A 25,876-nucleotide genomic window follows, 5' to 3' on the forward strand; every position below is an offset into this window, starting at 1 on the left:
TTACCTTACATTAATGATTTCCATACATCTCTCCCATTTAGTAATTTATCCTTTTTGCCGATGATTACAATATTTGCTTTACTCATTAACTCATTCTATAGGTTTTGTACTTCTCTTGTCTGGGTTTCCTTGAACTTGATAATAGTTGTCAAACATATTTGGTGATATATAATTTCTCAATTACTATAATCATTTTTTTAAATTATTAGACAATATGTTTTTATGCATATTTTGTTATACGTATTACATCTGCATGTGAAATGTGAAACAAATGAACTCAACATAACTCAACTCAATATACGATTTCATTTCATTTATTTTTCAGTTCTAAATATATAATAAAATCAGTATCGTTAAAACCTACATGACTAAATATAAACCTTATTTTAAACAAGATAAGCGAAGCTTAATACCTTATAAACCCTGACAATTAAATACATGTATGTAAAAGTAAAATATATACATCAGGGGGTTCCTGGTGATGCAAAAGTAAAGCGAAGAGACTGAAGAGTGGTCAGGAGAGAGAGAGAGAGAAAGAGAAAGAGAGAGAGAGAGAGAGAGAGAGAGAGAGGGGGGGAGGTATGAAGTGGGAAGGAGTTACAGATAATTGCACATATCATTGCTAATACAGCAGACATAAACAGCATTTTGGGAGAACAGCATTCTTTTTACTGCTACTTTGAATGCAAACTAAAAGAAATTAATCGTTCAGGCATTTGAAATTCGCCCATATTAATTTACATTATGTTATATACGGTAGTAACATAGTATTATTCAGTATGAATAAAACGTTTAATGGTAGGTAATGTGTCAATCTAGGCAGAACACCAACATTGCGTGAAATGGTTTTAAATGTACTATATTTGACATGGTCAAACCAATTTAAAAGTTCGTAAATATAAACTTTAACAGTATTAATTTAGTATTGGCTTTCTGCTCGATCACAGGAAGATCTATTTTCAGTGGTATATCAAATTGTACTGGTTTATTATGGGTTCGAAAGTATAGTTTGTCTTCTTAAGATTCAAAGAGAGTATTACATCGAAATCATTTGGCGAGTTTTGGCAGTTCTGTGTTCAGAGTGTCGATTCGAACATGTAAATTGGAATGGGAAACGAATAAATTTGTGTCATCAGCAAACATCATAACTATGTTAAGACAGTAACGAATTAGAAATATCATTGATATGAATTTAAAACATAGACGAGTCTAATATTGAGCCCTGTGGGACTTCACAATTAATATCTAATATTTCAGAATAGACATATTATAAGAGGTGAACCGTTTCCCGTTTGACAAGTAGCTCTCAAACTAATTTAAGGATATTCCTCTAACATAACACTTTCGTTTTTTCAAAAGAATAGAGTGATCAAGGTTGTCGAATGCCTTGCTCAAATCCATAAAGACGCCAATGACAAGTTTATGATCAGCTAAGGCATTCGAAACTCTGTCATCGATTGTACTAATGCAAGTTCAGTTGAATATGACTTCCTGAAGCCAAACTGATTTGGATTAAGGAGGTCATTATTCGTCGAAAATTCATACATTCTGTTGTAAAAATTCGTTCAAGTATTTTGGAAAAGCTTGACAAAGTGGAAATTCGGTGACGTAGATTTTTTTTATATATCGGTATTACTTTTGCTGTTTAAAAAAAAATTGGTAATATATCAGTTGTTAATTGAGGATTAAACATTAACACAAGGGGGGCTGAAATGCTACCATTTATTTTCTGGTGCTAATTTCTTCATGTCCAGATGAATGGGGTTACGAGTTCACTATGAGTAGTATTTTAAGACGATCGGTAGGTTTTAAGAAGACTGACTAGTTTTTGTAGTTGGGAAGATTTTTGGGTTTTAATCGTAACCTTGTAGATCTATCTTAATTGCTCGCTTTGGACCTATGTAAGCAAAATATCTATCAAAACCGTTTGCAATATCTTTGACGTTATCCAATTCATGGTAATTAGAGAAAATGGTTTGTACTCTGGGGGATCTGTCTTGTTTAGAGAGTATGTGATTAATAACTCTGCATGTAGACGTCATATTTCCATGTGCATTTTCTAGCTGTTTGGAGAAGTACAGTTTACATGAAAGCAGTTTAATTGTAGTCAGCTATAGTTCTCGAAAGTACTAATTTTATAATCACTGGGATTTTTTAGGCTAGTTTTATGTAAGATATTCCTTTCTTCGATAGATATCTGGATGCCTTTTGTAATCTACGGGTTCCTCAAATGACCTCAAATGTTTGGGCTCCAGGGCGTATCTCAAAATCATGCTCTTCGTTTGGTGCAACGCCTCCTAGTAGACAATCTCCATTGTCAGCACTGAAGGTAAAGCGCGAGCAGGAGTCTGTAGCCAAACACAGGGCCGTACACCGTATCAACGTCGACATGGAGTCTCGCTTGACCACGGACGAATCCATAATAGCTCTATTCTGGGCGATGATTTTATACTGGTTCGACCTTTGGCGAGCTTCAAATAAAATTGGATAACAGAATGCACTTTTATTTGGATTGTCTAATACGCGATCCGGTGACAATAAATATTACAACGCATTCAATTCTCTACACGAACATAATTTCTAACCCTGGGCTAAGCACTATACTTGATCCTAACTCTAACCCTAATCCTGACCCAAAACTGAATAGCAATCCTAACCTTTACTATATATCTTCGACAATATAAGGGCGGCAACTCTTACCGGAGTAGAAAAATGTAGAATCACCTTAAATTGTACAAAAAAAGATCACGCAAATATTAAAGGGGGTGTAGCATGACGAGACTACGTGTCTTTCCCGTGGCCTGACTCGGGGCCAATCGGGTACGATACGACTACGACTATTCAAGTGCGGGCAACATACGCGAAACCGAAGCGTGAGGAGAACTTCGGTCTGTTTCGCGAACGCTAGCGCGCTGACCGTTAATCGAGTCCATTCGTTTACGTGCAGTTGTTCAAAAGAAGTCGGAGATAGCGCCAACCAGTATTTGCCATGCTATATCCCCTTTAAATTATAGCAAATATTAACTAGAGACGTAAATTCTCGTAAAAACTAAAACAAAAAGAAGAAAAAGAAAAGAGGCATCATCACAATATTGCCCATTAATTGCCCCATTTTCATGATGTAGTAATTTCATTACTAATATCGCTATATTCTCACAGATGTTGGAAAACATTTTTTTTTTTAAGAGAAAAAGGAGCCATCTAATATGTTCTTTTATATCTCGTTATTTCAGCACCCGATAAAAGAGCACTAAATACAGGTGCGTATATATACTATTAAAAAAAAAAATATGTCCATAATTCCGAAATCCAATTAAAAAAATCCTCCAGGGATTGTACTCAGGCACGAAATGTTGATGATAACATTAATTTACACTTTATTAAGTATACAAAACAAGATGAATCTCCATATATGAACAGTAAAATCAGATATCTGGAGGATACTGTGTACGTGTATATTTTGTACCTATACATTTTAGTTTATAGTACTCAAGTCTCGTATAATATTGACCCATTACCTTTGGGGGATGCCGTCGTGGTGGTAGTAGTTGCAGATGTTGTTGTAGATTGTTGTGTTGTAGGTTTAGTAGTGGTTGGTTGTGTAGTTGTTGTAGCTGTTGTTGTAGATGGTTGTGTTGTAGGTTTAGTGGTTGTTGGTCGTGTAGTTGTTGTAACTTTTGTTGTAGATGGTCGTGTTGTAGGTTTATTAGTGGTTGGTTGTGTAGTTGTTGTAGCTGTTATTGTAGTTGGCATCGTTGTTGTAGTAGATTTGGTAGTGGTTGATTGTGTAGTTGTTGTAGCTGTTGTTGTAGATGGCCGTGTTGTAGGTTTAGTAGTGGTTGGTTGTGTAGTTTTAGCTATTATTGTAGATTGTCGTGTTGTAGGTTTAGTGGTTGTTGTGGCTGTTGTTGTTGATTGTCGTGTTGTAGGTTTAGTGGTTGATGGTTGTGTAGTTGTTGTAGCTGTTGATGTAGATGTTGTTGCAGTAGGATTGGTAGTGGTTGATCGTGTAGTTGTTGTAACTGCTGTTGTAGATGGTTGTGTTGTAGGTAAAGTAGTGGTTGGTTGTGTAGTTGTCGTCGCTGTTATTGTAGTTGGCATCGTTGTTGTAGTAGATTTGGTAGTGGTTGATTGTGTAGTTGTCGTTGTAGATGGTTGTGTTGTAGGTTTAGTAGTGGTTGGGTTTGTAGTTGTCGTAAGTGTTTTTGTCGATGGTTGGTGTGTTGTTGTTGTAGCTGTTGTCGTTACCAGTTCAGTTGTTGCCATTGTGGTCTTTGTTGAACAGTCTGTATTGAAACAAGATTGTTAAAAGAACGTTTAATATGACAAACAAATTGTTATGTAGGTGTGCACTGAAATTTAACATAACGCCATTATGCATATTAATTGTATATTGAAGAGTAGTAGGCCCATTTCTGTTATTTTATTATGCAACCATTGAATGGAAAATGCGTTGGAATTGAATTCCTTTTAATTGGATTAAAAGTTTTCCAAAGAATTGTTTGACTTTTCATTGAATGTTCTATATCATTTTTTACGATAATACACCAGCTAACAGTGGATGCGAATTATCTTGTGTTTTTTAGGGGGTAGGGGTGGATGGTCAAGACGACAGGTGTCTTCCTTCAAAAACTAAATGGCATGCTCAAAGGAAAGACCTGATTCCGATTGGGTATTCTTTTCTCTGCATTGGCCACCTTGACAATTTCATGGGTCTGTCCAGATTAACCAATATAAACATCAAATAAAAAGCGATATAATAACCTATTCTTTATATATCTAACTTTTTTTTGCAATCTCTGTTTAATATGCCACATGTATAGAGGTGATGCTGTTAAGGTTTCAAGGTTTTCTTTATTTTCCACATGATATAACATAATCAAATGAATAAACAATATACAAATTCAGTTGATATAATATTAACCAAATATTTTACAAATGATTATACAATTGTTTAAATAAATTATTTAAGATTGGCACAGTGGTAAAACATAGTGGAGTAGTCTATTAAAAAAGCATGGCATTAAACCGATATAAAAATGAAATAAACATGCATAAATCACCCTTTCCTTTTCCAAAAATATTTTAAAGTTGTTAAGCACTTACTGTCATGCCACAACTATCACTGTCATGCTCTTCTGCATTAAACCATTTAAAAAACAGATAAAAATGAAATAATCACCATTTTCTTTCTCGCAAACATATCTAAAATTATAGGAGCATTCTCTATCATGCCACGTGTATCCATACGATGCTACCATACGGAAACACTCGGATCCATCGTTGTAAGAATTACTTTCTGTGTTATCATAAGTGAGACTAGACCCGTCCAGCCACACACCCTGGCCATCAGAGTCCACCGTTAGTCCGATCCAGTAATCTCCAACGTTGTTCTCCTTCATGCGACCTGCGATGAAGTCCTGTTCCTCTGCTGTCTCGATGTAAACCAGATGGAAACCGTATCTGGAACAGAAGGAATACGCTTGAGGGCGTGTCGTCGAAGAGGGACTGAAATAGTAGCATGACTCCCCATGTCGTTCTGTGTCATACGGACATGCTGTAAAAACAAAACAATGACTGTAGTTAGTAATTGAAGGGATGGAATACTTTTAAATATGCGAATTCCTAGGTATCCATACTTCGCACGTAATTCAACTTAAATCCAAATTCAATTAATTGACTTAAATCCCAACATGAAGGAATCGGATTTTGTAAAACTCAAATATTTCTGAGAAGTTTATTTCTGACCCTTAAACACGTAAAGTAGAAACCCTAATAACAGATTTTGAATTCGTCAACTTAAATCCAAACTTTGTCCACGATCCCGTCTTCTGATCAAAATTGAATAGTAAATAATTTGTAGAGTAAATTCTCAGCTACAACATATTGAAATATGGGAGACATCAGAGCAGGGGAGGAATTTTGAATTGTAACTTGTTCTTGTACATATTCAGACCTACTTAACGTTATGTAGTTGATTCAATTATCTTTGTATGGGTGGCCTTTAACTTAGCAATTATATTTTTTAAAATTCTTAGAGTGCTACTTTTATTATAAAAAATCTAGGCCTACTGTTGATTACCTTGGTATTAACCAGCACATTTTCTTCTGTGCTTAAATTCATTTAGTTTTTGAGGTTACAAAACCATTGACGTCATATCGTCTTTGAATATAATTATATACAGGCAAGATGTTGTAACCGACAAATGAATAAACGTGAAACGTAGAGCATGATTATCATCTAAACACATATTCGCCCCCTCTACGAAACAAAATTAAAAGAAACATAGAACACCAACAACAGCAACAAAGACAAAGACAAAATCAATGTTTACCAGCACATGTGACTGGAGCCGATGTCTGCATCGCTGTCGTAGGTACGGTCATAGTAGTAGGAATCGGAGTTGTTTCTGTTAAAAACAATTATTACAAGAAGAAACTATGAATAACAACGAACACAATTATGAATGAAGAAGGGGAGATTAAATTGAACAGTGTAATGTAAGTTTGAATGAAATACTCATGATGAACAACCAACCAATTTCAATAGACGGAAGGAGAAATACCTATCATTGGCTTTCAGCATTGTTCCCAAAAGCTCATTCACGTAAGATAAGGTTACCGAAAAAATAGTAAAAATGTTACGTTTTTGAAACGTTACGATTGCCGCTCTTGGAAAAATTTCAATGGGCGATACGGTACCCAAACATTAAAACTAGCACGGTCAATGTTACCAATGCTGACAGGTAATTCTATCAAAGCAAACAACTAATTATTATTTGTTAAAAACGAAGGGGGAAAAGCATCAGATCATGAGGGAAATGATATAACAATAGGCGCTTGAACCCCTTCAGAAGTTTAAGAGTTTAAGTGCAGTGGGATTTTTACTCATTAGGTTTGAATGCTTCCCAAGAACCACAATATAGCATCATTCGTTTCTTTTCTCCTGTCGATGTAAAATAATTGTATATGCATTTATCTTGATATTAAGTAATTTTGAGCAGCGCACTACAACGCTACCTTGGCATCTCGGGTCAAGGAAACCTACAGCACAAAGCTCCCATCTTATCCTAGAATTGGTGGTGTAACACCAAGCAGTGTCTTCATTATCTGGGTTTCTGCAATAGTTGCCGTCTAGTCCCGCGTTAGGATAGTTAGCTGGAGTCCTACTGTGTGCATGGGGTTCCTGAGAGGTCCATGCTTGACAAGTACGACCGTTGATTGTCTGAGCTAAGTCTCCTCTGTATTGCACTCCTGTAGGATCTTCCTGGCATGTTGGTGTGCCTGGAGAAAACACAGAGTAATATTTCAATAGAGCTTGCTAAAGTAATATGTGTTTTATTCTGAATAACAATTTGCTCCCCCTTTCCCCCGAAAAAAAGCAATTAGTCTTATGCAACGACCGATTCACAGACCAAATTATAATTTACTGTGTCAATCGCTTACATATTTCAAGCTTGAAGTGTAGGCCATTTGACATAATTATACTTATACATGTCAGAATCACTGCCAACTTGAAACACATTCGATATAACCATCTGCTGGACAAACGCCCAAGATGACTACCCTCTGGACATAAACACAAGACTACCAACCGCTGGACAACACCCCAGAAATTGCAGATAACAATATGCAACTTAAATATTAAGAAATAAGGGGCGATGAAGTCGAGGTGTGAATTGCACATTTGTATGACATATTCATGAATAATAACACCATATGCAAAGCTAGGGATTTGGTTAGTGCAGGAAATTGAATACGGAGTTTTGTCACAGGAGCATTCGGTCATACGACCGATGTTATACAACACGATCACATAATGCTTTCAAGGAATCCATACGGGTGATTTCAATACCCTATTGTACTGTCACTAATATGTTCGCACATTATAATAGATGACGCACTAGGCTACATCGTGGTGTCATCATAAAGTTCAAATCGTACATAAAGCACTATGAAATAATAAAGAACTGGCGATAATTGAAAAGAACAAATTTTGCCATTGTAGAAGATCTGACTTTTAACAAAAACCAAACACGCCTCACTAAAGCAAGATCGAAACTTAAACTGTTGGCAACTTTAACAATATTTTAAAATATTTAGATAATATACAGTTAAAGATAAAGACCAGTCGATTGCATTGCGAAAGAAACGTTGTGGAATCGATCAGAAAAGGTTGATCATCTAGCATATAAGTATTGGTTTGTACTGCAAGGTTCTGGAATCATCAAAATGATAAGAAATTTGGCCCAGTCTTCGTAAAGTTACGAGCACTGTACACAGAAAGTTGTATATGGGACTCGTGCTCGACACGTGCGTTTATCTCTCACACACCAATAGATAAACTAATTTACCAAATATATCAATTAGTAGGCGTTTTCCAGGCAAAATTTTTATCATCATGTATTAGTCAAAATATACTTTTTCCCATGATTGGTAATAAGAGCTTCCATTTCATTTTTTGAAATTGGGGCGTTTCCAAGACTGGTCTTTACCTTTAAAGTCTAATATTTATTCTCATTTGTGAACTGATAATTCACAATGATCCTTTTTACCTGGATTTTAATCATTAAATTGAATTTAAAATAACACATACAGTGCGTAGTGATATAAACCCATGTGATAAAAGGAGGGTCGAGTGGGCGAAAAGCCCCTCCGCACCTATTGAGAAAGAAAACTAAACCAAGAAAACATCCTCTTAGAAATGAAAAAGGGGCTGACGACAGGGACCGAGAAAATATTTAGCGGCGACTCAGCCGACCGGCCGAATAATTGGGGGGTGGGGGGGGGGGGTAGTGAGCACTTATTTTTTAATTTTTGTTTGGCCGAGGGAGGGGGCCGGGCTTCCCGAGCTCCCCCCCCCCCCTTGCCTCGACCCGCCACTGGCTGACGGGACCCTTGAAAGGTTTGGTTGGATTCCTTTGGGGAAAGATATTATTGATCATTTTTTTTTAGGGTGGGGTTGGAATCCTTTTTCACTACTGCACCCCCCCCCCTCCTACTGAGGTGATCTGGAGAGGGTCGAGTCCCCATCCCACTTGTCGGTCCTCTATTCGCTCCTGCAAGTAGGTATGCGCCTACTCTTTCAATATTAATCAAAGTACACAATTTAACCCAATCATACCAGTTTATTTATATCATTTAACGACGTTTAAAAAAAATCTTTTCACCCAGAGTGCACTGATTTATAAATTGTAAATAACCAGAAAGTACAAAAGTCGCTGGAAATTTGATTCCTCCTTTTTCTTTGCAGTACATTGTGACGTTCATAAATAAGAGTGGTTTAATCGAAAATAATAAATCATGTCTCTATACATTGGCGCTGCAGAATAAAAGTAATAATCACATTTCCTTTTACGAATTGGCAATTCCTTTTTATTTAATTTTGTTTTCATTCTCACTGTTTCATATAATATGTATATATACTATTCATATAACATACATTTTTCTTTTTCTATGAAAGAGTGGAGAATACTAATAATTGTTGCCAATTTGTTGAGGAAAGCTGATTCATTTAGACCTTAAGTAAACCCTGAGCTGCTGTGGGTTGATGAAATGTACGTATTGAAGTATATTCACTATAGCTATAATTAAGACCCCAATCACTTGTGCCTTGAACTTTTGGGGCTAATTTTGATGACGTCACAACAACAAACTATTTTGCAATGTATCAACACCAGATTCATGTGCGATGGTACAATTTCTTATTTTTATAAAAAAAAATTTTGTTGTTTGGTATATTTTCTTTTATTTTGCTTTTGTTTGTTTATTGTTATATTTAAACATAGTTAAAGCACTCAAGCATAGCCACGATATTGTGTTTTTATTCACGAAGTCTATACCATAAGCACAAAATAATTATCAGAATAAAAACCGACACACAATAATTTACAGCAACAGTTAGAAATTGGAATAAAAAATTACCTTTATGTTGACTTTAACATTAAATAAATGAGGTTAAAGGCAGAGTTTCCTACTGATACTTCATATTTACATATACTATTTGCTGCTACATATGTAATATGTTTTCAGACACTCTTTTGCACGTATTCTACTAACAATTTGAATTCGACGCTGTGGTTTAGGTTTTTGTTTAGAATCGGTTTTAACAAAGGAAATTAGTCTGACAAGGTTCTTAATCTTTGCCAGGAAGGAGTGTTTACAACAACCTTTGTCGTTAAAAAAGACTGGCTATCTTAATTTCAAAGTAAGAATTTCGAGCTGAAACTTTAATATCCTTGGTCGCTTTGTTGGATATAGTGATGGAGCGCGTTTTCTACCAATAGTTAAAGAGAAGATTGAATACTTACTTTCGCCTTGTTGGAGGGTTAGGAGCATTTGCTGATGTAACACTATTAGGATGCAAATTATATACCACATCTGGGAAAGAAAAGAAAGAGATGAAAATACGCGAACAAAAAATGATTCCAATGCGGTATTGACGACATGCGTTACATGTTGTTCATTTTGTGTCTGATGTGTCTCATATCAAAGACAGTCATAAATTTCACGTCTAAAATATATGACACAAAGTAATATTAGAATATTGTGAAATATCTAATTCCCGTCTTGAGACAAATCGATAAGTAAATTTTGGGGAAGAGAATCTTTTACCGACCTCGAAATCCAAGCCTGGAAGACTACGCAGAATTACAACTTTGTACAAGATGTCCCAGATGTAAAGGGGTAACGTTCATTTAAGATGTTTCAAATAATAAATTTTTGTATGAATAATTAAATGAATTATAACATATTGAATGATTGTGAAGATCAATCCCTCATAATGTTCCATGTTGTCTCACCTTTCCTTAATAGTGGAATGTCCACACATTTGGAATTGCAGTCATGAGTTAAAGAATGACCGGTAGATTAAAACGATTTATTAAAGGTTGCAAAATAATTTTTGTCACAAGGAACACATAAACATTATAGTTTGAAAACTGTCAAACTGTTTTTCTTTTCTTAAAATGAGAACAGTTTTTCAGTAACACCGTTCAGATCTATTGATGGTTGCGAATTAAAAGCTATCGTCCCCATGTGTCGTTCGATTTGCAGTAATCAGAATATTGTGTATTTAAACAATCCTGAAATACACACTCAGAAAGTTTATTATCAAACTATATCTCACAACAGATACTAGGGTAGGCAGGAGAACATTGTTCTTGGGTTTTTATAGCTTAGAAATATTGATACAAAAACTCAAAATGAACAATAAGAATGGAGCACCAATACTTACACCGACAGGCATCTTTGAAACTTCCATTAGATCCATGTCGCTGCTACAGACGATTTAATGTTTTTAATATGGGTATCATCATCGCGGTAACATTCTATTGTGATTTTAATAAAATCATGTTCATGTCACCACGAGCGATACCAGAGTATATCACGACTATTCCGTTATAATCCAATTCGACTATTGAAAAGTAATGCAAATCCTTTCAAAAAGGCGTCCTAACGACTGAGAATTAAAATGAAATTATTGAGCCCGTGAATATGGTGAAATGGATCGTGTAACCTCATCGATTGTTGCAGTCCGACGCTGGAAATGTCAACTATCTTATGCGAATTTGTTACTCGATAATTGGAAGCCTGATTCCCTCGCTGGTCGAGAGATATTTATAAGGCTAGCCTTCTAATTTAATTACTTCCAAATTTCCCCCATCGTAATTGTTTGCCCTTTGTTAACGTATGATCATCGCCTACAAATATTATAATATAATCCAACTCATGATCAAACACGTGTATTCTCTAGAGACGTCATAATGAAGAAATAATAAGCTGCTAAAATTTTCCCCCAACTCTGAAATCTGATTAACAATAGGCCCGTTCACACATAAAAATTGGGTAGAATTGGATCGTGATGCAAAGATCGATTTTTGTTTGCGACCTTTCACACATGTCAATTTAATAGTGCGAATCAGATCGCGATGCAAAGATTGATTTTTTTTTTGGCGACCTTTCACACACAGGGAGAATACTCACTCGACGGTTTGTAGGTGTGAACGCCCCTATTATGTCATTATTTTTTGCTCGCTCGCAAAATTAGATACAAATTTGCCCGTATATATAAACATGACATTTGACGAGTGCCAGAGTGATACAAAATAAATCTTCAGTAATAAATTTGGAATTGGGGTGACGCGAAACTATTTAATTCTTAAAAGGGTGTCGTGACTTTGATAAAAAAAAGGTTGATAAACGCTGATGTAGGACATAGGTATTGGTGTGTATGGTGAAGATTGGAAACGTCGAAATACTAAGAAATTGGGCCTGTCTTGCCGACAGTCACATGCACTGTACACATAAATAATGTGTCTAAACAAACGTGGCGACATATAAGTTTTGCTTAACAAACGTGAGCCGTTATCTTTAGAAATTAAATGTAAACCAACTTACTATGCTTTCAAAAGGTATCCGGGCTAACTCGGCTCAAAGACAACTCGACCCAGCTACAAAAACGGTCAGTTTTTGTCATTTTACCCTAACCCCAACTCTAACCCTAACCCTAAACCTAAACCTAATCCTAAACCTAACCCCAAACCTGCAAAGACTGACCGTTTTTGCAGCAGGGCCGAGTTGCCTTGAGTCGAGTTAGCCTGACTCCGCTAAACCCTACCCTAACCCTAACTCTAAAACCTAACCCTAACCCGAACCCTTAACCCTAACCCTAAACAAATATCATAACAACTTCAATCATGCCAGGAGAGCGCGGCCCTGTATTTGCAACGGGCCGAGTTGTACCGGGGTCCGAGTTTGCCCGACTCCGGAAACTCCATGGTGTGGTAGAGAAAGGATGACAGAATTGCTCCGTAATTATTATTTTTTTATCACGAGGGCTTGGAATATAGACCTAGTTATATTGTACAAGGTACAGTATTCTTATTTATTCCATTATGGTAATGTTAGTTAGTGACATAGCACAGTCGAGCCTGGAGTGGTGAAGAAAAAAAAAGTAAAAGAAAAAAAAAGCGAGAAAAGAGAGAACGGGAAAAAGGGAAGAGGTGGAAAGGACGATATTATGAGATGCCTGGGCCACGTCCCGTACCCTCCCTATTATTGTCAGTAGCCTTGTAAATTTGCATTCCATTTTCCGATTATCTTTTTTATTTTTTATTTGTGTTAAGTACACTTAGTCAGAATAAAATAAAACACTGTAGAAGACTTTAAAACCGTGGTTGTTTGTTTGTTTGTATTTTCAAAAGTTCGGTCGAGTCCATAGCAACTGAGTTCGATTTAGCGAGATGAACGATACGTCCATTAATACAAGATTTCACTTCATTTTTTGTTTAGTTCTTAATACATGATGAAATTAGTAATATCAGAAATAGAACTTATATTATGCAGAGCTGGCCAGGGTCCCAAAATAAGCGGAACTTGATGCCTTGTGAGTCCTGACATTCAATTACATGTCCAAGTAAAGGTTCCTGGTGATGCTAAAGTACAGCAAAGAGAAGAGAAGATTGAGACTAAAGAGTGATTGGGAGAGAGAAAGAGAGGAGGAGAGAGAGAGAGAGAGTGAGAGAGAGAGAGAGTGAGAGAGAAAAAGAGCGAGAGAGAGAGAGAGAGATAAGTGGGGGGGGGGGGGTGTATGAAGGCTTTTTCTTATCGAGTCACTACACAAGTCCCGTGCAGTGCAGAACTTGAGTAGTGTGGTTGAAGGATTGACAGGAACCGCGACGTGAACGCTTCTTCAATGACCCCACAAATTTAACCAATAACAATTAACATTAATTAAAAGAATGAGGCGATTACGATATTACTCTTATTTTGCGGGGTGGGGGTGGGAGTAAAGAGTACTAGTTGAGCAAAACTAAATACTATTTAGTTCAAGTTCTTTATTGATTATGTCGATTCAGTGTGATTATAAAAATATTGATTACAAAAGAAGAAGAAAAAAATAATCAAAAAATAAAAGACAATGCAGACATAAACATTCATGATGAAACAGTATATTGGGAGAACAGCATGATTTTCACTTATACTATGAATGCAAACTCAGTGGCCCGAATTCACAAAGGAGGTTTGTCGAGAAACCTAGGTTTATGTACGTCATAATGCGCGTTATCCCGTGTTTTGACAAACCCGGGTTTGTATTTACAGACCTAGGTTTGTCAAAACGCGTCAAAACGCGTCATATGACGCACATAAACCTAAGTTTGTCGACAAACCTCCTTTGTGAATTCGGGCCTGGCTGTATAATTATTTTGATTTTGAGTTTATTAATAACAAAAATAATAACAATTTAAACATAATGTATCAAGCATGATTAAATAAAATATTACAATATAACACAAGATCGATAACATTACACATGAATAATATAAACATTGTTTTACAAAGTTTGTTGTATACAAATGGAATAAAAGATTATGTGTACAGTTTTGTTGTTAAAGGGGGTACCAGAATTTAGCACAAGTGCTAGTCGAATCTGGTTCAATTTGATCCAAAGGTAGGGAATTTTATATGTCCGGGCCACTATGTGTAAATGCTTTATGTGCCGTAGCGGTTTTACTGTTTCGTTGGAAAAGAATGTACGTCTTTGTTTTTTCTTTTAAAGGGCAGTTAGGGCAGGAGGCAATTGGCCGTGGTAAAGATGGAACATAACGAGTGCAGTCTTCAAGAAATTAATATCAGAAATTTTAAGGGTATTATTAAATTTAAAAAACAAATGGATGCTATGGTCTCTGTAGTAAAAACTAGTACAAATACGTATCACCTTTTTTGATATCTTAGAATTGAATCGCTCAGACATTTGGAATTGGCACATATCAAATTACATGATGTGATATTCGGTAGTAGCATAGTAACATACAATATGAATAAAACGTTTAATGGTAGGAAATATTTCTATGAGTGGTTTTAGATACATATTTGACATGGACAGAGCAATTTAAAAGTTCGTTAATATAAACTCCAAGAAATTTAGTATCGGTTTTTCTGTTCGATTACAGGAAAATCAATTCTTTGATTTATCAAATTGTATTGGTTTATTATGGGCCCTAAAGAATAATTTGTTTGAAATTTGAATGGGAGATAAATACATTTGTGTCATCAGCAAACATTATATATATTGTAAGACAATAACGAATTAGAAATATCATTGATATAAAGTGAAAACAAGAGCTGGTCCAATATTGAGCCCTTTGGGACTCCACATTTAATATATAATATTTCAGTAAAAAGATGATTATTAGAAGTAAACCGTTTCCTGTTTTACAAGTGGCTGTCAAACCAATTCGAAGCCATTCCTTTAATACCATAACACTGTAGTTTCTTCAAACTAATAGAGTGATCAAGAGTGTCGTTTGCGTTAATCACATCTACGATCTAAGATGCATGACCCTACGTGTTATCAGTGTCTGTGATATGGTGTAATATTGAAGTGCCTCAAAAAAGTAAAAATCTTTGAGTGACCGGTTTTACCATAATCATTTCTTCCAATAGACTGTAGTTTTATTTTTTTAAAACCGTTAGGAAAACGAATTCTGACATATCTAATTATAATCATAGATATCTTTATAATCAGACAGGCGATTGGCTTGTTGTGAATGGGATTCATGTATGACCTAAAGGTTTATAAATATGATTGCAGCATGAGCTAAATCCAGGATTTGTTTAAGAATCTGAGGCAAAGTTACCCAATCTCTTTAAGGAGGTTATTCTTCGTCAAAAATTCATACAATCTGTTGTAAAAAAAACACCTTCAACTATTTTTGAAAAGCTTGACAAAGTGGAAATTGGGCGAAAGTTACTTAGAGGCATCATCTTTTTTTGTATATCGGTACAACTTTTTTCTGTTAATAAAATAAGAAATCGGAAATACACCAGTTGTTAATCAAAAATTAAATATTAACACAAGGGGGGGGGGGGAGTAAAATGCTACCAATTATTTTATTTAATACACTGGTCATAATTTCGTCGTGGCCAGATGATGGGTTTGCTTTATTTAAACGAGTTCAATATGCGTAGTATTTCAAGATGATCGGTAGGTTTTAAGAAGACTGACTTGTTTATACAGTTCGGAAGATATTTTTCAAAATCGTTACCTTGTATATACATCTTAGTTGCTTGCTCTGAACCTATGTTAGCAATGTTTATCAAAACCGTTTGCAATATATTTGGGGTAATCCAAATTATGGTTATAGGGTTTTTACTCTGGGGGATCTGTCTTGTTTAGAAAGTACTTGATTAATAGCTCTCCATATTGCTCCGATTGTCTCATTTTCGCTCGCGTGAACATTGCCAGCACAAACCACTGACCTCTACCTCCTGAACGGATCATCGCCCATTCCCATTCACTATACGTTACGTACTAAAAGGCTGTATTGTCTGACCGTTCATGAATATTCATGTTTTTGCTAAACTCGGCAAAATGTTTGCTTTTACTAAATGGAAAAATTACGGTGGGGGGTTGGATGAAATGGACATAATGAAATAGGCAGAAGTGATCTATGATAATTCATGCTTTTTATGTTTGGTGTGCTCGACCTATAATCTTCAAATCGCTGAGTCCAAAGTTAGACTTGTTTCACATGTGTATTATAGGCAATGACGAGCTTGCAACCTATTTTGAAAAATTACGGTGGGTGAACTTTCAAAAGTCAATGAGACATGAGGGCTCCAATGAAAGAGCTAGTGATAACGTACGTCGGGGTGGATGTGCTTTTCGTTTAAACAAAAAATGAATTTTTAACGATTTAAAAAAAAACGTCCATAGGCTAACATGTTAGGCTGCTGACTCTGATCATGTTCTGACGATAGGGGGCGTTGTGAAATGAGACTAAACGGAGCAATATGCCTGTAGAGGTCATATTTCTATGCAGGCGCGTACACAGGGTAGGGTTTGGGGGGTTAACCCCCCCCTTTGGTAATTTGTTTTGTATTATTTTTTTTTTAAATTAAAAAAAAAAAAAAATTCCAATGACTGACCTAAAAAAAGTTGACCTTACCCCCCCCCCCCCCCAACGGAGCAAAATGTCAAATTTTCAAATTTCGAGACCCCCCCCCCCAAAAAAAAGGGTCTTCTTACCTCCCCCCTCCCCCCCCCCCCCCCCCCCACGCTTATTCAGCGGCAGGCTGAGTTGTTGCGAAATTTTTGGTCCGATTTAAAAATGTTAACCCCCCCCCCCCTTGAAAAATCCTGCGTACCCGCCTGTTTCCTTGTGCATTTTCTAGCGTGAAAGCCGTATAACTGTAGTCAGCTTGTTTCTATAGTTTCATTCGTACTTATATTAAAATCACTGCGATTTTTAAGTTAGTTTTGCATAAGATATTCCTTTCTTCAGGTGATATTATGATGCCTTTTGTGGTCCACGGGTTTCCCAAATGACCTCAAATGTTTTGGCTCCAAGGCGCTTCTCAAAATCATGATTGTCGTTTAGTGCAACGCTTCCTAGTAAACAATCTCCATTGTCAGCACTGAAGGAAAATCGCGAGCAGGACTCAGTAGCCAAACACAGGGCCGTACACCGTATCAACGTCGACGCGGAGTCTCGCTTGATCACGGCCGAATCCATAATAGTTTTATCCTGGGCGATGATCTTATACCTGTTCGACCTTTGGCGAGCTTCAAATAAGAATGCGATAACAGAACACACTTTAATTTGGACTGTCTAATATGTATACGTGTTCCGTTGACAATTACCACGCAGTCGATTCTCTACACGAACAGAATTTCCAACCCTGGGATAAACACAATACTTGATCCTAACCCTAACCCTAATCCTGACCCAAAACCCAATAGCAATCCTAACCTTTACCATATATCTTCGACAATATAAAGGCCGGAGCAATTATTAACAGAGTAGAAAATGTCGAATCTATATTAATTGAACCAGAACAGTTCGCGCAGATATTAGATTAGAGCAAATAACTAGAGACATAAATTCTGGTAAAAAACTAAAACAAAACGAAGAAAAAGCAAAGAGGCATCATCACAATATTGCCCTTTAATGGCCCTATCTTTAATGATGTAGTAATTTCATTACTAGCATCGCTCAATCTGAACAGACGTTGGAATACTATTTTTTTAAGACAAAAAAGGAGTCATCTAGTATCTTCCTTTATATCTCGTTATTTCAGCACCTGATAAAAGAGCTCAAAATACAGGTGCGTGTATATTCAAATGTTTTTAATACTTTGTCCATAATTCTGTAACCCAATTTAAAAAAAATCCTCCTGGGATTGCACACAGGCATGAAATGTTGATGATAACAAAACTTATCACTTTATTCAGTATATAAATCAAGACGAATTTCCATATATGAACAGTAAAAACATCGAATTAATTACAATAAGCACTGTTAAATCAGATATCCGGAGGATACTTTATACATTTTAGTCTATAGTACCCAAGGCTCGTATAATGTTGACCCATTTACCTTTGGGGGATGCCGTCGTGATGATTGTTGTTGTAGCTGTTGTTGTAGATGGTTGCGTTGTTGTCGTATGTTTAGTAGTGGTTGGTTGTGTAGTTGTTGTAACTGTTGTTGTAGATGGTGGTATTGTAGGTTTAGTAGTGGTTGGTTGTGTAGTTGTTGTAGCTGTTGTTGTAGATTGTCGTGTTGTAGGTTTAGTGGTTGTTGGTTGTGTAGTTGTTGTAGCTGTTATTGTAGTTGGGATCGTTGTTGTAGTAGATTTGGTAGTGGTTGATTGTTTAGTTGTTGTAGCTGTTGTTGTAGATGGTTGTGTTGTAGGTTTAGTAGTGGTTGGTTTTGTAGTTGTTGTAACTGTTGTTGTAGATGGTTGGTGTGTTGTTGTTGTAGCTGTTGTCGTCACCAGTTCAGTTGTTGCCACTGTGGTCTTTGTTGAACAGTCTGTATTTAAACAAGATTTTAGAATAGAACGTTCAATATAACGAACAAGTTGTTATGTAGGTGTACTTTAAAATTTAACATTAACGCCATTATCCATATGTATTGTATATATTAAAGAGTAGTAGGCCCATTTCTGTTATTTCGGTATTCAACCGTTGAATGGGAAATGCGTTCGAATTGAATTTCTTTTTATTGGATTAAGAGTTTTCCAAATAATTTTTGACTTTTCATCGAATGTTCTATTCATCAGTTGTCAATGTTCCGATAATACAGCAGAAAACAGTGGATGAGAAGTATCTTATTATCTTTTAGGAGAGGTTTGGTCGTCTTCCTTCGAAACCCAGATGGTATACCCTAAGTACTCAAATGAAAAATCTGAGTCCAACTGTGTATTCTTTTCTCCGCAATTGACAATTTCCCGGGTCCATCCTGATCAAACCATTATAAATATCAAGTAAAAACGGAATAATAACCAATCGCAAATAAATCTTAATATTTCTTTTTGCACTCGATGTTTAGTAAGCCACCTGTATCCCGGTGGTGCTGTTATGCATTGAATCGATGTCAAAATGGAAGAAAAAAATAAATCAATCACCATTTTCTTTCTCGTACATATATTTTAAAGTTGTTAAGCAATTACTGTCAAGCCACGTGCATCACTGTCATGCTCTCCTGCATTAAAACATTTTGTAAATCAGACAAAAATGAAATAATCACCATTTTCTTTCTCGCAAACATATCTAAAATTATAGGAGCATTCTCTATCATGCCACGTGTATCCATACGATGCTACCATACGGAAACACTCGGATCCATCGTTGTAAGAATTATTTTCTGTGTTATCGTAAGTGAGACTGGACCCGTCCAGCCACACACCCTGGCCATCAGAGTCCACCGTTAGTCCGATCCAGTAATCTCCAACGTTGTTCTCCCTCATGCGACCTTCGATGAAGTCCTGTTCCTCTGCGGTCTCGATGTAAACCAGATGGAAGTCTCGCCTGGAACATTCTGAAAACGCTTGAGGGCGTGTCGTGGAAGAGGGACTGAAATAGTAGCTAGACTCCCCATATTGTTCTGTTGCATACGGAGATCCTGTAAATGCAAAACGATGATTGTACTAAGTCATTTAAGGGATGGAATACTCTTAAATATGCGAATACCCCGTATCCATACTTCGCACGTAATTCAACTTAAATCCAAATTCAATTAATTGACTTAAATCCCAACATGAAGGAATCAGATTTTGTAAAACTCAAATATTTTTTAGAAATTTATTTCTGACCCTTAAACACGTAAAGTAGAAATCATAATAACAGATTTTTAATTCGTCAACTTAAATCCAAACTTTGTCCACGATCCCGTCTTCTGATCAAAAATTGAATAGTTTCATTTGTAGAGTAAATTCTCAGTTACAACATATTCAAATATGGGAGACATCAGAGCAGGGGAGGAATTTTGAATCGCAACTTGTTCTTGTACATATTCAGACCTACTTAACGTTGTGTAGTTGATTCAATTATCTTTGTATGGGTGGCCTTTAACTTAGCAATTATATTTTTAAAAATTCTTCGAGTGCTACTTTTATTATAAAAAGTCTAGGCCTACTGTTGATTACCTTGATATTAACCAGCACATTTTCTTCTGTGCTTAAATTCATTTAGTTTTTGAGGTTACTAAACCATTGACGTCCTATCGTCTTTGTTTGTATATACAGGCAAGATGTTGTAACCGACAAATGAATAAACGTGAAACGTAGAGCATGATTATCATCTAAACACATATTCGCCCCCACTACGAAACAAAATTAAAAGAAACATAGAACACCAACAACAGCAACAAAGACAAAGACAAAATCAATGTTTACCAGCACATGTGACTGGAGCCGATGTCTGCATCGCTGTCGTAGGTACGGTCATAGTAGTAGGAGTCGGAGTTGTTTCTGTTAAAAACAATTATTACAAGAAGAAACTATGAATAACAACGAACACAATTATGAATGAAGAAGGGGAGATTAAATTGAACAGTGTAATGTAAGTTTGAATGAAATACTCATGATGAACAACCAACCAATTTCAATAGACAGAAGGAGAAATACCTATCATTGGCTCTCAGCATTGTTCCCAAAAGCTCATTCACGTAAGATAAGGTTACCGAAAAAATAGTCAAAATGTTACATTTTTGAAACGTTACGATTGCCGCTCTTGGAAAAATTTCAATGGGCGATACGGTACCCAAACATTAAAACTAGCACGGTCAATGTTACCAATGCTGACAGGTAATTCTATCAAAGCAAACAACTAATTATTATTTGTTAAAAACGAAGGGGGAAAAGCATCAGATCATGAGGGAAATGATATAACAATAGGCGCTTGAACCCCTTCAGAAAAGAGTTTAAGTTCAGTGGGATTTTTACTCATTAGGTTTGAATGCTTTCCAATAACCACAATATAGCATCATTCGTTTCTTTTCTCCTGTCGATGTAAAATAATTGTATATGCATTCATCTTGATATCACGTAATTTTGAGCAGCGCACTACAACGCTACCTTGGCATCTCGGGTCAAGGAAACCTACAGCACAAAGCTCCCATCTTGTCTCAGGATCGGTGGTGTAACACCAAGCAGTGTCCCAGTTATCGGGGTTTCTGCAAAAGTTGCCGTCTAGTCCCGCGTTAGGATAGTTAGCTGGAGTCCTAGAGTGTGCATGGGGTTCCTGAGATGTCCACGCTTGACAAGTACGACCGTTGATTGTCTGAGCTAAGTCTCCTCTGTATTGCACTCCTGTAGGATCTTCCTTGCATGTTGGTGTGCCTGGAGAAAACACAGAGTAATATTTCAATAGAGCTTGCTAAAGTAATATGTGTTTTATTCTGAATGACAATTTGCTCCCCCTCTCCCCCGAGAAATCAATTACTCTTATGCAACGACCGATTCACAGACCAAATTATGATTTACTGTGTCAATCAGTGGCGGATCCAGGTGGGGGGGGGGGGGCCGGGGGGCCCGCCCCCCCCCCCCTTGAGAAAAAAATCATGCAAAATCACGCGATTTTTACCTTTTTGGGGGGTTGGGCCCCCCCTGGTGCTCAAGGGGGGGTGCAAATTTTAAAATTTTCGAGGACCCAAAAAAAAATTGTGCTCACTACCCCCCCCCCCCCCCCCCCCCCCCCCCCCCCCCCCCCCCCCCCCCCCCCCCACTGAGCGACTTTTCGGCTGGCTGAGTCGTTGCGATTTTTTGGGGGGACTCCAAAAAAAAAAAAAATGTTATTGCAGTATTTTGTATGACATATTCATGAATAATAACACTATATGCTAAGCTAGGGATTTGGTTAGTGCAGGAAATTGAATACGGAGTTTTTTCACAGGAGCATTCGGTCATACGACCGATGTTATACAACACGATCACATAGGCTTTCAAGGAATCAATACGGGTGATTTCAATACCCTATTTTACTGTCACTAATATGTTCGCATATTATAATAGATGACGCACAAGGCTACTTCGTGGTGTCATCATAAAGTTCAAATCGTACATAAAGCAAGACGAAATAATTCAAAAGAACAAATTTTGCCATTGTAGAAGATCTGACTTTTAACAAAAACCAAGCACGACTCAGAAAAGCAAGATCGAAAATAAAATTGTTGGCAACGTTAAAAATGTAAAAAAATATTTAGATAATATACAGTTAAAGTCTAATATTTATTTTCATTTGTGGACTGATAATTGAGAATGATTGTTTTTATCTGGATTTTAATCATTAAATTGAATTTATAATAACATATAAAATGCGTAGTGAAATAAACCCATGCGATAAAAGGAGGATCGAGTGGGTGAAAAGCCCCTCCGCACCTGTTGAGAAAGAAAACTAAACCAAGAAAACATCCTCTTAGAAATAAAAAAAGGGGCTGATGATAGGGGCCCGAGAAAATATTTAGCGGCGACTCAGCCGACCGGCCGAATAAGCGGGGTGGAAGGGGGGGGGGGGGGGGGTAGTGAGCACTTATTTTTTATTTTTTTTGTTTGGCCGAGGGAGGGGGCCAGGCTTCCCAAGCTCCCCCCCCCCTAGACCCCCCCCCCCCTCCCCCTGGACCCCCACTAGCTGACGGCATCCTTGAAAGGTTTGGTTGGATTCCTTTGGGGAAATATATTATTATTATTATCGCTCCTGCAAGTAGGTATGCGCCTACTCTTTCAATATTAATCAAAGAACACATTTTAACCCAATCATACTAGTTTATTTCATCATTTAACGACGTGCACTGATTTATAAATTGTACATGACCAGAAAGTACAAAATTCGCTGGAAATTTGATTCCTCCTTTTTCTTTGTAGAACATAGTGACGTTCATAAAAAAAGAGCGGTTTAATCGGAAATAATAAATCATGTCTCTATACATTGGCGCTGCAGAATGAAAGTAATAATCACATTTTCTTTTACGAATTGGCAATTCTTTTTTATTTTTATTTTTTTCACTCTCACTGTTTCATTTAATATTATTCATATAATATACATTTTGATTTTTCTATGAAAGAGTAGAGAATACTAATAATTGTTGCCAATTTGTTGAGGAAAGCTGATTCATTTAGACCTTAAGTAAACCCTGAGCTGTTATGGGTTGATGAAGTATACATATTGAAGTATATTCATTATAGCTATAATTAAGACCCTTATCACTTGAGCCGTGAACTTTTGGGCCTAATTTTGATGACGTCACAGCAACAGGGTAATGCTAAAGTATTTTGAAATGTCTCATACTAGATTCATGTGCGATGGTACAATTTCTAGTTTTTAGGTTTTTTGTGTGTTTTGTATATTCTGTACTATTTTGCTTCTGTTTGTTTGTTGTAATATTTGAAGCACAGTTGAAGCACGCAAACTCAGCCACAGGGATGTGTTTTTATATAAAACGGAGTCAATACCTTAAGCAAAAAATCATTATCAGAATAAAAACTGAAACACAATAATTTATAACAACAGTTATAAATTGGAACAAAAAATAACCTTTATATTGACTTTAACATGAAATACATGAGGTTAAAGGCAGAGTATCCTACTGATACCTCAGATTTACATATACTGTCAATTGCTGCTACATGTAATATGTTTTCAGACACTTTGGCATGTATTCTACTGAACATTTGAATTCGACGCTGTGGTTTAGGTTTTGTTTAGAAACGGTTTAAACAAAGGAAAATTAGTCTGACGAGTTTCATTTTAAACCCAGCGTCGGGTTTAATTGAATCAGTTTAATACGGAACTTAAAGTTTGTTTACAACAACCTTTGTCGTTAAACAACGACATCTTAATTTCAAAGTAAGAATTACGAGCTTTAACCTACATTCCTTGGTCTCTTTTTGAAAAGCGATGAAGCGCGTCATCCACTAATGATTGAAGAGAAGATTGAATACTTACTTTCGGATTGTTGGAGGGTTAGGAGCATTTGCTGATGTAGCACTATTAGGATGCTAATTATATACCACATCTGGAAAAGAAAAGAAAGAGATGAAAATACGCAAACAAAAAATGATTCCAATGCGGTATTGACGACAAGCGTTACATGCTGTTCATTTTGTGTCTGATGTGTCTCATATCAAAGGCAGTCATAAATTTCACGTCTAAAATATATGACACAAAGTCATATTAGAATATTGTGAAATATCTAATTCCCGTCTTGAGACAAATCGATAAGTAAATTTTGGGGAAGAGAATCTTTTACCGACCTCGAAATCCAAACCTGAAAGACTATGAAGAAATTCCACTTTGTACAAGATGTCCCAGATGTAAAGGGGTAACGTTGATTTAAGATGTTTCAAATAATGAATCTTTGAATGAATGATTAAATGAATTATAACATGATGAATAATTGTCAAGTTCCATCACTCATAATGTTCCATGTTGCCCCGTCTTTCTTTGATAGTGGAATGTCCACATATTTGGCATTGCAGTCATGAGATTGAGAATGACTGGTAGATTAAAACGATTTATTAAAGGATGCAAACTCATTTGTGTCACAAGAAACACATAAACATCATTGTTTGGAAACTGTCAAATTGTTTTTTTTTCTTTAAAATGAGAACAGTTTTTTAAAGTAACACCGTTTAGATCTATTGATGGTTGCGAATTAAAAGCTATCGTCCCCATATGTCGTTCGATTTGCAGTAATCAGAATATTGTGTATTTAAACAATCCTGAAATACACACTCAGAAAGTTTATCATCAAACTATATCTTACAACAGATATTAGGGTAGGCAGGAGAACATTGTTCTTGGTTTTTATAGTTTAGAAATATTGATACAAAAACTGAAAATGAACAAAAAGACTGGAGCACCAATACTTACACCGACAGGCATCATCGAAACATCACATTAGATCCATGTCGCTACTACAGATGATTTAATGTTTTTAATATGGTTATCATCATCGCGGTAACATTCTATTGTGATTTTAATAAAATCATGTTCATGTCACCACGAGCAATATCAGAGTAAATCACGACTATGTCGTTATAATCCACTTCGACTAGTGAAAAGTAATGCGAATCCTTTCAAAATGGCGTCCTAACGACTGAGAATTAAAATGAAATTATCGAGCCCGTGAATATGGTGAAATGAGTCGTGTAACCTCATCGATTGTTGCAGTCCGATGCTGGAAATGATTCCCCCGCTGATCGCGAGATATTCATAAGGCTAGCCTTCTAATTGAATTACTTCCAAATCCCCCCCCCCCCCCCCCCCATCGCAATTGTTTGCCCTTTGTTAACGTATGATCATGATCATACACTGTTAGAACGGTGTTTAAAATATCACTGTTTAAAAGAATGTTGTTTAAAAAAGTAAACAACGTTGTTCAAAATCGAAAAATCAGTGCTCGATTGACTTAAACAACTATGTATTAAAAGACACAAATATTGAATTAAACAGAGTTGTTTAAAAAGTTCCGGGGGCGTCGTTGATATTTTCTCAATACGCGATTGCAATTTGCGCACACACATGCGATATGCACAAAGTACGTACATAATACATGCACGCAAGCATGCAGTGCTAGTGTGTGCAGTGCAA

General features: G+C 36.4%; 1 protein-coding gene across 1 annotated transcript in view; it reads right to left on the reverse strand.

Moving 5' to 3' along the window:
* Positions 1–2,226: 2,226 nt before the first annotated feature.
* Positions 2,227–25,876, reverse strand: part of LOC105443042 (mucin-2-like) — a 35,731-nt gene continuing 12,081 nt past the window's right edge. Inside the window, exons 6-14 of the mRNA XM_030974530.1 lie at positions 21,364–21,627; positions 20,683–20,757; positions 19,617–19,910; positions 18,384–18,818; positions 7,021–7,284; positions 6,336–6,410; positions 5,297–5,557; positions 3,519–4,286; positions 2,227–2,471 (exon numbers count right to left, since the gene is read on the reverse strand). Coding sequence (XP_030830390.1) covers positions 2,227–2,471; positions 3,519–4,286; positions 5,297–5,557; positions 6,336–6,410; positions 7,021–7,284; positions 18,384–18,818; positions 19,617–19,910; positions 20,683–20,757; positions 21,364–21,627 — 2,681 coding nt within the window. The remainder of the gene's footprint in view (positions 2,472–3,518; positions 4,287–5,296; positions 5,558–6,335; positions 6,411–7,020; positions 7,285–18,383; positions 18,819–19,616; positions 19,911–20,682; positions 20,758–21,363; positions 21,628–25,876) is intronic.

This window comes from Strongylocentrotus purpuratus, unplaced genomic scaffold (assembly GCF_000002235.5).
Source record: "Strongylocentrotus purpuratus isolate Spur 01 unplaced genomic scaffold, Spur_5.0 spur5_scaffold_7, whole genome shotgun sequence".
NCBI classification, from domain to species: Eukaryota; Metazoa; Echinodermata; class Echinoidea; order Camarodonta; family Strongylocentrotidae; genus Strongylocentrotus; species Strongylocentrotus purpuratus.